This window comes from Mus musculus, chromosome 18 (genome assembly GCF_000001635.26).
Source record: "Mus musculus strain C57BL/6J chromosome 18, GRCm38.p6 C57BL/6J".
Classification (NCBI taxonomy): Eukaryota; Metazoa; Chordata; class Mammalia; order Rodentia; family Muridae; genus Mus; species Mus musculus.
In genome coordinates, this window is record NC_000084.6 from 61,967,588 (window position 1) to 61,982,421 (window position 14,834).

The window sequence follows — 14,834 nt, forward strand, 5'->3', positions numbered from 1 at the left end:
AATCTATGGAGATCATTTCTATTCAAACCACTGTACAACTCATAAGATAATGTTTATTACCTACTATAAACTTGTTGTGAAAACACATTCCCTTCAGTTTGGAAAAAGTGTTTTTCGTTCCGAATGTTAGCACATTATCCGCTGGAATCAATGTCTGCCCTGGCTGGTTCTATGTTCGCACACACATAGAAGTAACCACTGTGCACCTCCTCTGAGCCCTGCTGGCCTTCAGTGTCTTTCCCTGCCCCTAGGGGGCGCACTTGAAAGGGAGCTTGGACGCTCCTTTAACCTACTCTGATCTATTGTCCGTGGAGGACACCAATTCAGGGCTTGTAGGGGAAACATCCCCGACCCCTCCGCCCCTACTGTGCGTCCAGCCTTGGATCTCTGTTCACTTTCAGACCTGGTGCTCTCATTCTGTGTGAAGAGTCGCTCCAGGAGGTGTGTCAACGCAGCCTTACAGGAAGCTGCACGGAGACGGCTCTGGGCCCTGGAGAATGAAGCCCAGGAAGTCCACGCGCTATTTAAGGTGAGCTGGGATGGCTGGCTCTTGGGGAAGCAAGAACTGTGCCTGGAACAAAGTAGGTCCCCAAGAAAACAACTGGCTGACAGAGGGTGGGAGTGGGTTAAGTTCATATGTTCTGCCTAACAGGAATGAGTGAATATGCTTGAGAAAACTTGTGTCCTGTCGCCCCACCCCCTTCCTTGTCCCCCGGCCCCTCCCCCACCTCTCTTAGTCCATCCCCATCCAGTCTCCCCTCCCTCTGCCCTGTCGGTCCCCCTCTCTCCACCCCGCATCCCCCCTGCTTTTGGACAAGTTACTTGAACTATGCAGAATGGGATTGTTCACAGCGATGGCCTCAGAAGTATCTTTTCCCCCCTTAATGTGCCCAGTTTGAATTGTTTTTTTTTTACTGGGAAATACTCATATACTTCCTACTGTGATTTCAAAAAGCACAGTTCACTCGCGATGTTTGTCTCCGGAATATCCCATCCACTCTATTTACTCCAAATTTTATCTGTACCCACGAACAACCGTCCATCTCCCCCTCCTCCCTTTCCTCAGGTCTTGATAATCATTGAGCACATGTTTTAAAAACATCTCTTTTTATTTTATGTGCCTTGGTGTTTTGCCTGCATGTATGTCTGTGTGGGAGAGAGTTGATCTTGGAGTTACAGAAGGTGTGAGCTGCCATGTGGGTGCTGGGAATTGAACCCAGGTCTTCTGAAAGAGCGGTCAGTCCTCATAACCAATGAGCCATGTCTCCAGCCCTCTGCACATGTCTTTAAAGTAACAATATTGCTAACAAAAACCATAACTATAAATATTGGGATGGGAGGAATAATGCAATAAATTAAACATTTCTCATAGCACATAGATAATATGTTTAACAGTCGAACTATATTTTGTATTACCAAAGAATGAGAGTCAGAAATGGAGAGAATTTGTTGCTGGTGGTGGTGGAGAATGTAAGCATTGCTTTACATAATATGTCTTATTATTTTCCTATTCTTCTCAATCTGGTACACGTTGAATGAAGAAAAGTGCTGTGGCTGTCACGTAGCAGAGTGACTGGCTGTTTTTAAGAGAAAGCAAGGCTACACCTGTAGAGAGCTTGGCTTTGTACGAGGGTAGTGGCACCTGCTCTGTAATTAACAGCTAAAAGTTTTTAAAAAAATCTGTGTGTTCCTGTGTGTGCATGTGGCATGTGTGTGTGTGTGCACATGTGTGTGTGCATGTGTGTGCATGTGTGTGGTGTGTGTATGTGTGTGTGTGTGTGTGTGTGTGTGTGTGCGCGCGCATGTGTGTGTGCTCTCCAGCACATATGCCCCTGTGCAAGCTGGAAGGGGACATCAGGTGTCCTGCTCTTTCATCTTACTCCCTTGAGACAGAGTTTTTACTCTGAAGCTAGGCCGATGGCCAGCAAGCCCTAGCAACCCTCCAGTCTCTGCCCCACATCCCTCAGTACTGGGGTTACAGGTACAGGGGTTACACCTGGCTTTTTTTTAAAAATGTGGGTACCGGGGAATCTAAATTCACATCTTCATGCTTAAGCAACAGCGGTTTTACCTATTGAGCCATTTCTCCATCCCTGAACTTCTAAATTTGATCTTATTCTATTTTAATACCTGGAATTTAGGAATTCAAGACAACAGCTGCTGGTGACTTTGATGAATTTCTCTTTGATTAAAGTCACCTTTTCTGTGGGCGGGAGCAGGAGGCAGGATTTGATATCAAGAGCTGTATGTTAGGTCATATCTTGTCATGTCTTGAGCTATGTAATGTGGAGGCTGAGGCCAGGAGTTGGCTGTATCCAGTCAGGACTCTACAGCTTACTCACTGTAAGTGTAGGTGACCCTGGGTCAGTTATCCCACCTCTCTGTGTCTACAAAATTGGGGCAGTGCTATTAGCACCATGGTACTATTAATCATAACATCTGTCCTTATTTAGTGCATGCTCTAGAGAAAGCACACCTTGTCCATTAGGCAGGGTGTCGTACTTTGTCTTTCAAAGAAGTGGTTAGATGTTACAAAAGCCTGCCTTTACAATGGATTAAATACCACGATCAAACTCTTTCCAGGGGATTACTGTAGGGGCTGCATGAGGTGTTGCTTACGAAGATTTGCCTTGCAATGGCCTGATATCTAATAAATCATCTATAAACTATTTTGTTTGCCCAAGCAGCCCTCCTTGCTCACAGGATCTATATGGGCTTAGGATCTGGTGCTTCTGAGTCTCTGGTGTTAAGGCAATATAGATTCTGACTTTGCTGAGCTCAGGGCTCTTCTTTCAGATCTTCTTCCCCTTAGATTCCCTATGGACTGGTGTCTAGCAGTTGCTCTCAATGGTAAGCTCTGGGGCAGGATGTTCAACCAGCAGAGAAAGATTGAGGGGATGCAAGTGCCGCTGGAGTCAAGTCTTTGCTCCCGTATTAGAGAGCAAGAGGCTCACAGGCCTCTTCTTGTTCTACTTAGGAACATAAATTGGCGAACTTCCTTGGAGGTTGTTGAGGGGCTGCATTTTAGAATAGAAAATGCAAACCTTCTCCACCAAAATTGTGCTTTTTTTTTTAGAATCACTTATAGCCAAGCAAGCCAGAGTGTGCATAAAGATTTATCTATTGTGGTAGTTTCCCAGCACATTAAAATTGTGAAATAATCCAAATGTGGGTGGATGGCATTTGTAAGCACTAACCATAATATAGGCTGCTCACTGACCCAAGACATGGTTTACATTATGACATGTTGCTTAGCAACAACCTGTCTGCTGTGGAGTAAGTAATACTGCATACGTACACGAGCCCCTCCCAGAAGACCCCGTTACCCCAGGCTGACTTGCTGCCCTTGTACAGGATCTCTCTGCAAGGTTGGTGAGTGTCCAGTCCCAGAAGGACCAGTTCCTCATCACCTTCAAGACCCTGGAGGAAATCTGGAAGTTTTCCACGTACCTGAACTTAGGTATGCCCTGGGTCGGTGGAGGAGAGCATTTGTCTCCATCCAGCCGGCTCGTTGAGCCTGATACTGGGGAACTGGTTTGTCTCTGATAAGAGATAAAACCCTGAAATGGATGGCCAGCTTTTGAAATGTCCTAAACTCTCTAAAGCTCATTTTTAAAATAAATGTTAGCTATTGCTCTAAGATGTCATCTGAAGACATTTTATGAATGGGTGTGTCTTTTCCCGTATGGAAACGGAATGTCATCTCTTATGTCCAGGGAGACCTTTCCTTTAGTCACACAGTTGGCTCAGTGAGCTACAGAGTTGGGGGGCAGCGAGGTAGATGTGGAGTTCATTCAGGAGAGAGCCAACGATTCCTGAGGAAGACGGAGAAGCTGCTCAGAATGCTGAGGTTCAGGGATGCTTTGTCACATGTATTTGTAAAAGAGTCAAAGAAAGAGCTGAAAGATCTTGCTGGGAAAGTGACACAAGGCTTTAGAGGTTTCTGGAAGGTTACAGATGTCAGGGCACAGCAACATTTCTACTGAAGTGGCCGCTGGTACATCCTCTATTCCAAGACACCCCCCCCAAAAAAAAGAAAAGAAAAGAAAAAAAATGCTCCTGGCAAGAACTGATGGCTTCAAAGCCAAGTCACCTAATTTATAGAAAATACTGGGTTCCCTGCAGTTATACCTAGAGAACACTGCTGAGCTGGGCTGAGGGTCAAAGTGACCCTTGGCTGGAGGGGGAAGCCAAGGTGATTTTTCTGCTCTTTAAGTGCCATATTTCCCATGACCATTACAGATGGGCAGTATTGCATTTTTGCTCTGTGGCCCAGTTAGTTTGCTCCATGGAGTGCACCTGGTGTTAGAGACCCAGAAACCCCGGCTCTAACTCTGGCCCACTAATTGGCCTCTGTGTTTTTATAAGACTCCCAAGTGTGAGCTTCTGAATTTAAGATGGCCTTTGTAATAGAGAGTGAGGGTGGAGGACTGCAGCCTATTGCATTATGGAAATGGTGGAAAAGACTCAAAAGAAAAAGTAGAATTTTAGTATGAGTGACTAATGTTTAGAAGAATATTGACATATAATAGCATTTTTTTCTTTTACAATCGACCTAGTTTTAAGTTTTCTCTTTCTCCCCTCTTTCTCTCTCTCTCCTTTTCAATTCTGAGAGTCAAACAGAGAGCTTAGCTCTTGCGAGACAAGCAGTCTAACCACGGTGCTACAGCTCCAGCCAGTTTTGCTCATCACAAGGCAGAGCTGCTTCCTAGGCTGTGGGAGAGGTCAGAGTCAGAGCAGATGGGAGAAAGGGATTTCTAACTCCATGGGCTAGGGACAGCCTTCTCAGCCCCCACATCACCAGGGTCTACAAGTATGAACTTGAAGGGGAGGCCAGGAACCCTCAGAGTCAAAACAGTAAACTGGAAGGCCACCATTGCTGTGTTAGAAAAGAGATGGCTGAGGGCCGATGAAGTGGCTGAGCAGTGAAGGTCCTGCCTACCAAGTCTGATGACCTTAGTTCCAGCCTAGAAACCAACAGGGTGGAAGGAGAAAACTGACCCCTGCATGCACTCATGCACTGTAACACACAAACAAGTGTGTGCGTATGCCCACACATGTACAACACACACACACACACACACACACACACACACACACAGAATAAATGAATAAATGTAAAAAAATTGAAAAGAAAATATGCATGTATAAAGACTTCAAAGTGCTTAGAATGGTACACATAAATTAGACTCAATTTGTATTTCTTTTTTTAAAAAAAGATTTATTTATTTATTTTATGTATATGAATACACTGTAGCTGTACAGATGGTTGTGAGCCTTCATGTGGTTGCTGGGAATTAAATTTAAGACCTTTGCTTGTTCGCTCCAGCCCAAAGATTTATTTATTATTATAAATAAGTACACTGTAGCAGTCTTCAGACACACCAGAAGAGGGCGTCAGGTCTCATTACGGATGGTTGTGAGCCACCATGTGGTTGCTGGGATTTGAACTCAGGACCTTCTGAGAGCAGTCAGTGCTCTTACCTGCTGAGCCATCTCTCCAGCCCTGTATTTCCTAACAGATGTTGAGAAGAATCAGTTCACTCTAGAAAGTATCTAGTTAGCACTCTGCTCTACCTAAATGGCAGGTCTTGGTATGAAGGGGTGGGGGTGGGGCGAGGGCAGGGGCGGCTGCTTTCTCTTTTGTGGTGGCCAAGGGTGGAACTCATCTAGCTTAGCTTTGTTGGACTGACCTCTAGGCTATGTGTCCATATGTCTGGAACATCTCTTCTTTGACCACACGTACTGGCTCAACAGCAGGCTGGTGGACGACACAGAGATCCAAGTGTCTGTGGATGACAATCACTTGGAAAACATATACCTGGGCCTCCTGCTGCAGGAAGGTGAGTCTGGCATGGGATTTGGGATGGGAGCCTTGTCTAGATATTTGTTACCAGAGTCCCTCAGATAATTAAGATACCAAAAGAAGCAATAAAATAAAATAAAATCTCTGAAAGATGAAGGCATACATGAGTAAACCTCTGTTATGACAAAACTTCAAACGTCCTTCTCAGCTCAGTCCCAATCTCACACAACAGCTGCAGTAGTTGGTCTGCAGGGATTCATGTTCAGGCTGTTTGGGGGGCTCAAGAGGCTCATCCTGCCAGGCTTTATCTAGGATGGTAGAGTGCTCGGAGGCGGGGAGCCTGGCACTGGCATTTTAAGAATAAAGTTTCCCATGTGATGCTAATGGTCTCCAGGACCGAGAAACAGCTCTACGAACACATGATGCAATTTGATTGTAAATCCCAGGAAACCTGAGCTGTTTCAGGAGATTCAATAGCAGGACGTTGAGGAGTGGGCTGAAGCACCCTGTGGACCTTTCCTGAGGGGTGACTGCATCAGGCTGGCAGGTGGTCAAATCTGATCACTTGATATATATTGAAAGTTAGATGGGCCCCAGGATAGTTTTGCAAAAGTGATTCCCTTTCTGACTCCATTGCACAACTTGTAGAAAGGACACAAATCACACTGTATCATTGCAAAGCTTGCAGAGCTATTGCATTGGTCTAGACAGACGAGGCTCTGAACGAAGCACAGGGCTGCAAGACAAGCAAGAGTTTAGTGAAGGTTTGTGCATTTCTCTGGGTCTTTGTTTCACCTCGTTTTTGAGGTAAAGTTCAATTAAGCTTTATTCTCGCTAATGACTCAGAATGGTGAATATCTATTTTAAGTGAACGCCCTGCCAGTGACTTTTCTACTCCCAGAGATCACAGCACCAGGACCGTTTGCCTCCTCCTGGATAGTGGACTTTCCTCAGGGGAAGAAAATTGCCTGGGCTTTGCATCTAAGTGTCACCTTGTGGGAGATGCTCTCTCGTTTCCGGCCACTCCTTGGAAGGGTTCATCTCATTCTCTGCAGGTCACTTCTTCTGCAGAGCCGTGTGCTCCGTGGCTCAGCCAGCTGACAAGGAAGGAGAATATTTGACACTGTGCAAGAATGAGCTGATCTCCGTGCTCTCTGGAGGCGAGTCGGAGTGCGAAGCCATGTCCTTAGTGACGGGCCAGAGGGGCCTGGTGCCCATGTCAGCCCTGGAGCCCCTGCCTGTCCCTTTCCACCAGTGAGTAGCTGCCCACTCCCTGGGGGATGGTCCCAGGGCAAACTGAAGTTTGTGCAGAATAGAATTGATGTCCTTTGAGAGATGGTATTCAGGTGTTTGGAAGAGCAAATTTGGGGTGGCTTTTTTTTTCCTCCCTCTTTTAAAGCTAAAATCTGTATTATTTGATGAACATGGGAAATCCTCTAAATTTCAGATGAACATAGTAATAGTAAGAAATATATGACATCTTTGTAGTGCTTTGCAACGCATGGACTGCCTTTATTTATTTATTATTTATTTATATAATGTGAATACACTGTAGCTATCGTCAGACACATCAGAAGAGGGCATCAGATCTCATTACAGATGGTTGTGAGCCACCATGTGGTTTCTGGGAATTGAACTCAGGACCTCTGGAAGAGCAGTCAGTGCTCTTAACCACTGAGCCATCTCTCCAGCCCCGACTGGGGCTCTTGTGTCAGTATCACCTGAGGGTGTTAGGAGGATTCAGCCTCCCGACCCTCCTCTGACTCTCTTGGTGCTGGGCTCAGAAATCCCCCTTTCAATTAACCCCCACCCTGCCCCCCGAGCATGTTCTTCACACCAGAGTTTGCGATTTCTGCTGGAGGATACTGTAAACGTGAGCCTACGGAGTGACAACATTATCTCATGCTTTATGGATTCTGCTTGGTCCTAGCAGAATCGACCGTGAGGACGATACCAAGGGCTGTGTGTAAGTTATTTCGCTGGCAGAAATAATTGCAGAGCTAGGAAACACCCCAGTCTGCTGAGCATTCATTTTTCACAGTTTAAAGTAAGTTCTCAGTTGATGGCCATTAAAAATAAGATGCGCAATAATAGTACTACCATCATCATCATTTTTCTGTGGGACTGGTCTGCTCTCGGTCCTAACGTTTTGAAACGTCATGTTTCCACCCGCAGATGGTTCCTAAAGAATCACCCAGGAATCTGTGGCCTTCCCAGGAAGAGAGACTGGACAGGCTCCGGCCAGATCGGTACGAGTTGAAAAACAACATTGCCGGGAAGAGATGATGCTTGCCTGCCTCCTAATCTCACCAGCAGGATGCGGGAGGCCAGTTATTGTCTGCACACTTGGGGTCTTTGCCTGTTAACTGAAGGTCATGAGCCAGGGCTGAGGAGACAGATGCCTGCCTGCCCGAGGGGAGGGCTGGGAATGGCGGGGGTGAGAGAGATTTAAAGATAGATGGTTAGAAAAGAAGGTCTTGCGTGGGCCAAATGAAACGCTTTTGAGCCAAATGGGACCCGCTTCTCACTTATTACCCAAACATTTTCTGATTTTCCATAGAGTAATGTGGCTTAGGGGATCTATGAATGTCTAGTACATAGTGAACACCCAGTAAACACTGGATAAACAGATGAATGAACAATGCACACACACACACACACACACACACACACACACACACACACACACACACACATTTATGTCTGCTAATCTCTGTGTACACACACATGTTGGCAAGTATATGCATTTACTAGATAACAAAACATCTAAAATACACCGTTGAAACTTGGTCCTTGCAAACTCCCTGTTCTGGCATATTTCCTATCACACATCTCTAGCAAAAAGAAAAGAAAAACAACCCATACAGTCTTACTGGTTCCAAACCAAATAACACTAAAAACAACTAGAAGAAATTACAGAATGAAAATGTTAGAACTGTGCAGTATAATTGGCCATAAACAAGATTTTTAACATTTTGAAGCAACATGACCAACATCCTATGTATGGTCAGAACTATAAGGCTTTGGAGTCAGTTATGGGTCACGCAACCTGACACCAGCACTCCCTGCCCTCATGATGCCTCCACCTTCTCAATAAAGAAGTTGTGCAATCAAGCCAGATGTCACAAAGGCTAAGCAGACAGATGATTGAGGCGGGAAGTAGCAGAGGAACCTCACTATGGCTCTAGCTAGGCCACCTGTAAGCTTCGTAGAGCATCACTCAGCACTGCCTCCCAATTTCTCATCCATGAAATAGGTGTTATGCTGGGTACCCTGCCTGGTTCTTGGAAAGATCTGAGAATGGAAATATGCTTTGTAAACTAGACAGTACAATACTCACATAGTGATCCGTTCATCACACTGGGCAGTTGCTATAGCCATAAGGAGAGTCCCCGACTCCCCTAGGTTCCTCACAGCACTCTGTTCCAGGAGTGGTTGAACAGTAACATCTGCTGGGAGTTGATTAGGTACTAGGCATGATGCAGTTTGTCTTTGACTCTAGTATTTGTAAGCATCAGTTGTCACAGTGGCTGGAGCAGCTGGAAGGAGTTGTAGGCGTCTTCTGATGTGAATATTCTCATACAGTGTTCAGAGCTCTCAGAGGTTCAGAAGTGCCAAGCAGGGTGATGATATTTACTGCTGTGAACAGACACTATGACCAAAGTAACTCTTAAAAGGACATTTATTTGGAGCTGGCTTATAAGTTCAGAGGTTCAGTCCATTATCACCAAGGCAGGCACGGTGCAGGAGGAACCGAGAATTCTACATCTTTATCTGAAGGCTGCTAGCAGAATACTGACTTCTAGGCAGCTAGGATGAGGGTTTTATAGCCCATACCCCCAGTGACACACCTACTCCAACAGGACCACACATTCTAATAGTGCCACTGCCTTGGCCAAGCATATACAAACCATCATGAGGAAGGTGGCAGAATCAGTTGACAATACAAGGAACACTCCAGTTTTCTATAAGCTTACCCAGTTTAGAGGCTCCTCTGCTACTTCCCTCCTCGCTTGTCCATGATGTAGCTCTTGTGACATCTGGCTTGATTGCACAACTTCTTTATTGAAAAGGTGGAGGCATCATGAGGGCAGGGAGTGCTGGTGTCAGGTTGCGTGACCCATAACTGACTCCAAAGCCTTATAGTTCTGACCATACATAGGATGTTGGTCATGTTGCTTCAAAATGCTAAACTGGGCACACATGAGAATACTTTCTTATAATTATCAAAGTGTCTTTTCTTTTTTAAAAAAATGGTAGTGAAGACCCCTGGATTGTGGTTCTTTTTTTTGCTGTCCTAGTTTGGCAAAATGAAAAGCCAGCTATCCCTTGCCGTTTCTTTTCAGTTTGATTTTGTTGTGTGTGGGAACTGACTAAATTGTTGATAATCCTAAGGCTGGAATTCCCTCGTCTGTATCACAGTCATCGAGAGGGGGAGCTTCCCTCCCTTAAGTCCAGTTGACCTGTGTGTTGTTTCCCACAGGCAGAGGACGGTGCAAGGCTCTGATGGATTATGAGCAGGAGGAAAGAGACGAACTGTGTTTCCTCCAGGGTGAAAGCATTGACGTCATCGGCTTTGTCATACCTGGGCTGCAGTGGTTCATTGGGAAGTCAGTGAGTTCAGGAGAAGTGGGCTTTGTCCCCACCAGGAGCATCGATCTTGATTCTTGCTCCCCGATGTGAGTATGCTTTGGGGCCCAGCTGCCTTCCCTAGTACTTCCTTCTCCTCTGTCTTAGTCAGGGTTTCTATTGCTGTGACGAAACACCATGACCAAAACATAAGTTAGGGGGTAAAGGGTTCATATGGCTTACACTTCCAGATCATAGTCCATCTTTGGAAGAAGTCAGGACAGGAACTCAAGCAAGGCTGGAACCTAGATGATGCAGAGGCCATGGAAGGCTGCCGCTAACTGGCTTGCTTCCCATGGCTTGCTCAGCCTCCTTATTTATAGAACTCAGGCACCAGCCCAGGGATAGCACCATTGACCCCAAGGGGTGGGCCCTCCATCACTGGTCTCCCCAACTGAGAAAATGCCTGACAGCTGGATCTCATGGAGGCATTTCTTCAACTGAGGCTCATTTCTCTCTGATGACTCTAGCGTGTGTCAAGTTGATGCGCAAAGCCAGCCAGTGTGCCTCTGAGCAGTTTTGCAGAGGGTGTGGGGGAGTGCCCTGGATGTAGAGCCAGAAAAACTCATTCTGACATCCATGGTGGACACAGAAAGTTCTAGGAAGGACGAGTTACCAAAAAAGCAAAATCATGTCAGTTCATTTCAACAGATGCTCTTTGAAGCCTTGCTCTGTTCAAAGAGAAAAGAAGAGCCTCGAGACCAAAGGGCTCTACACCAAAGAAAGGTGCAGTAAGGTTAAGGGTAAGGATTTGAGTCCCTCACTCACAGTGTTCAATCACATGACCCTGTCAAAGGATGAACATAGACAGAGAGCAGTAGATTGCTGGCTTGGTCAATGACATTCTCTCCTTGTAGGTCCCTTGAAGATATTCATATCATTAGTGTTCAGGCTAAAACTTGAATGTGTGAAGTCAGCATTGGCAAGGAGAACCAAAGGCACCGTTTCCTTCTCTCTGCCTTGATTCTGGAAGGGCTGGTTTTGAGGAGCAGACCAGTTAGCAGCAGGTGACCAGCCTATCCAACTCCCTGTCATGGGAGGAGCAGAGGTGGGCAGTATTGCATAGTCTGTTCAGGTGGGTTTCCAAAGGGAATAGGGAAGCACAAAGCTAGGGTCAAGGAGTACAAAGGAAAACAGAAAACACACGCCTACAGGCATGAAGATGCTGTGGCCACATATCCCACCGTGGGGAATAGCTGAAGCTCCATGAAGACTATCTAAGGCTATCTTGGATATCAAAGGCTAGATGAGGAATATTTAAGTCTACATGAGGACTCTCTAAGGCCCCATAAGGAATATCTATGGCTACACAGGAATATTTAAGGCTACAGAAGGAATGTCTAATGCTGTCACTGTTTATACTAGAATTCCCTCTCATGAAAAAGAGCCAATAAAGAGAGTAGACTGAAGGCAGAAGCGCCCTCTGCGTTCCGCCTCTTCCTGAGAGGAGACAGGGCATTTATTAAATCCAGAAGTGTAAAATCCAAATCCTTGATCAAGAAGAGCAGTGCTTGATGCCTTGGGAGGGGTGGAAGACAGTTGGGAATTAGGCAGGGAAAATGGGAGGGACAGGAGTGGGGAAAGGGAGGCGGGAAATGATGTGCCATTGTCATCATTTTCCCTTCCCTTTCCTTCCTCCTGCCCTTCCCTTTTAGAATTAATTAGAATAAAAATAGAAAAAGTAGAAAGAAGGCACACACACACACACACACACACACACACACAGAACCTTTGAGTTATGCTTTGCATCATGGGAAAGTGAGTCATTCTCTTGGAGAAAGGTTACCAGGAGAGAGCACTGGTGTAGTCTTCCCTGGTGTGGCCTTCCCTGAGGCAGAAGGTGGGGATGCCATGTGGGGTGTGCCCTTTATCTTGCAGAGGATGTTGAGTGTCTGAATCTCTGCAGAGGCTGAGAGATGATGGGTGCTTGCCCAGCTTTGGGTATGTATTAATAGGGCATTGGCCAGGAAGCAGGAGTCCTGGAGGAGGACTGGGAAGGAGAGGAGATGCTTGTAATGAGCAGTAATGAATGAGAAGTTAAAGAATTGGAGAGACGTACAGATATGGGTACCTGTGTCCTGCTCCCCAGAGGCTTCGTCTAGTTGTTCTGAGAAGGTCTTGGGCCATGATAGTTGTAGACGGCATGAATAGCTGTCCTCTGGATGAAAGATATCTGTTTAAATGACTCTTTTATTTTGTTGCGAGGGACCAGTGGGGACCCATAGGACTAAAGGGCTTGAATCCAAAGCTCGGTATCTAAAACACTAGAATTCTGGTATTGAGTGCATGAATTCTGTAATCGAGGTTCTGGTGACAGGGAGAGAGAAGGAAAATAGCAGAAACTTAGTGGAGGAAGAATCGTTTCTATAGCTGAGGAGAGAAGAAGAATACAAAAGAGCCCCCAAGGAAGGAGCAGGCCAGGAGAGGCTGGAACGGTTAAACACTGTTGGTGGCATTGGCGGGTGAGGCAGGGCTGGCTGGGGAAAAGTCCTGTGGTTGATATTGGAGAATGATTTTAGAGGTATAGAAACTCACTGGTTTCCAGATTTGTGGGTTGGACCGGCCAAACCACGTTGGTAGTCAGTGAATCCCATGTCTTCAGAAACTTACCAGTGCTGTGACTTTGCACATAGTGACTTGTTTTTCTGGCCCTCAGTTTTCTTATCTGTAAAACGTGTGCGATGCTGGTGGTACCTGGTAGGATCATCGGGAGCTGAAGAGAGATCATGCACACAGAGCATGCAAAGCCAAGCCTCGTGCCGTGTGCCAGCAGTCAAGATTTTGGCTTTTATTATTATGTTTTTGTCATATGTCATGCAGGATCATTTGTGAGGTTCAGTTTTAATAGGGTGTTAGAAGTAGGTACTAGGGCTGGAGAGATGGCTCAGTGGTTAGGAGCACTGGCTGCTCTTCCAGAGGATCCAAGTTCAATCCCCAGCAACAGCATGGTGGCTCATAACCATCCATAATGAGATCTGACGCCCTCTTCTGGTGTGTCTGAAGACAGCTACAGTGTACTCAAATACATAAAAGAAAGAAAGAAAGAAAGAAAGGAAGAAAGAAAGAAAGAAAGAAAGAAAGAAAGAAAGAAAAATTTGTTTTAAAAAAATGAAATAGGTACTGGGGTTTATAAATTACATTTGGACTACTGTGACTTAAACATGGCCGGAACAACCACTTAGTCTTACTAAGTTGATTTGGTGCTTGGCTAAAAGGACACCCTCTCCTAGTGAGGAAAAATATCTCCCACCTCTAAAGATGTAGTCACCTGTACACCTGTGGGACGCAGTACATCTGGAGCTGCCTGTTTGCTAGGAAGGGGAAAGAGAGTCAGGAGCCCGGAGCAGTGGGAGAGGAAAGGGGACCCTGGGTTCTTGCAGCTCTAGAAGCATTCTTTTGACTACAGATGCCCCAGAACCACAGCAGATAAAGGGTGCACCTTGGACTCGGGGGTCATACTCAGAGGTGGGTCAGACAAGGAATCTGGCCAGGCATCCAGGCAGCACACCATTGAGGTTCCCTGTGTCCTCCCTGTGCCATCGATGTGCCTGTCAACGCCACAGGGTGTCGCTCTTAGGCTGTGCTCATGTATTTGTGAAGGGTTTCTGAGGAAGATGTTAACTCAGACTCTTGCCGCACATTTCCTCCCTATGCTGGCACAGTGTCCCATAATGGGTGTGAATATGAATGTCTGTGAGTTTGCAAGGAGTGAGGATGTGTCCGTGCATGTGTTCGTGTGCACACCCAGTTGTCCATGTGTTGAGAGTGACATTTTCCAGGATTGTTTCCTCTTTCTCTCTCTTTTTTTTTAAATTTTATTGGATATTTTCTTTATTTACATTTCAAATGTTATTCCCTTTCCTGGTTTCCCTTCTGAAAACCCTCTATCCTTCCCCCCCCCCCACCCCCCTTCTCACCAACCCACCCACTCCCACTTCCTGGCTCTGGCATTCCCCTACACTGGATAGAGCCTTCACAGAACCAAGGACCTCTTCTCCCATTGATGACCAACAAGGCCATCCTTTGCTACATACCCATACATACTGAAGTATCCACACTTTGGTCTTTCTTCTTCTTGTGCTTCATGTGGTCTGTGAATTGTATCATGGGTATTCTGAGCTTCTGGGACTAATATCCACTTATCAGTGAGTGCATACCAAATGTGTTCTTTTGTGATTGGGTTACCCCAATCAGGATGATATCCTCCAGATTCATCCATTTGCCTAAGAATTTCATAAATTCATTTATTTTAATAGCTGAGTAGTACTCCATTGTGTAAATGTATCACATTTTCTGTATCCATTCCTCTGTTGAGGGACATCTGGATTCTTTCCATTATCTGCTTATTAAAAATAAGGCTTTTATGAACGTATTGGAGTATGTGTCCTTATTACATGTT

General features: G+C 45.7%; 1 protein-coding gene across 6 annotated transcripts in view; it reads left to right on the forward strand.

Moving 5' to 3' along the window:
* Positions 1-14,834, forward strand: part of Sh3tc2 (SH3 domain and tetratricopeptide repeats 2) — a 62,792-nt gene that overhangs the window by 14,660 nt on the left and 33,298 nt on the right. For 3 of the 6 annotated variants that reach the window (XM_006525883.3, XM_006525881.4, XM_006525882.4), the window contains exons 3-9: positions 402-529; positions 3,355-3,460; positions 5,700-5,843; positions 6,862-7,060; positions 7,740-7,772; positions 7,982-8,055; positions 10,290-10,485. In XM_006525883.3, coding sequence (XP_006525946.1) covers positions 402-529; positions 3,355-3,460; positions 5,700-5,843; positions 6,862-7,060; positions 7,740-7,772; positions 7,982-8,055; positions 10,290-10,485 — 880 coding nt within the window. Of the gene's footprint in view, positions 1-401; positions 530-3,354; positions 3,461-5,699; positions 5,844-6,861; positions 7,061-7,452; positions 7,854-7,981; positions 8,133-10,289; positions 10,486-14,834 lie in introns of those variants that run through there. The other 3 variants (NM_172628.2, XM_006525884.3, XM_006525885.1) reach the window with 3 other exon arrangements.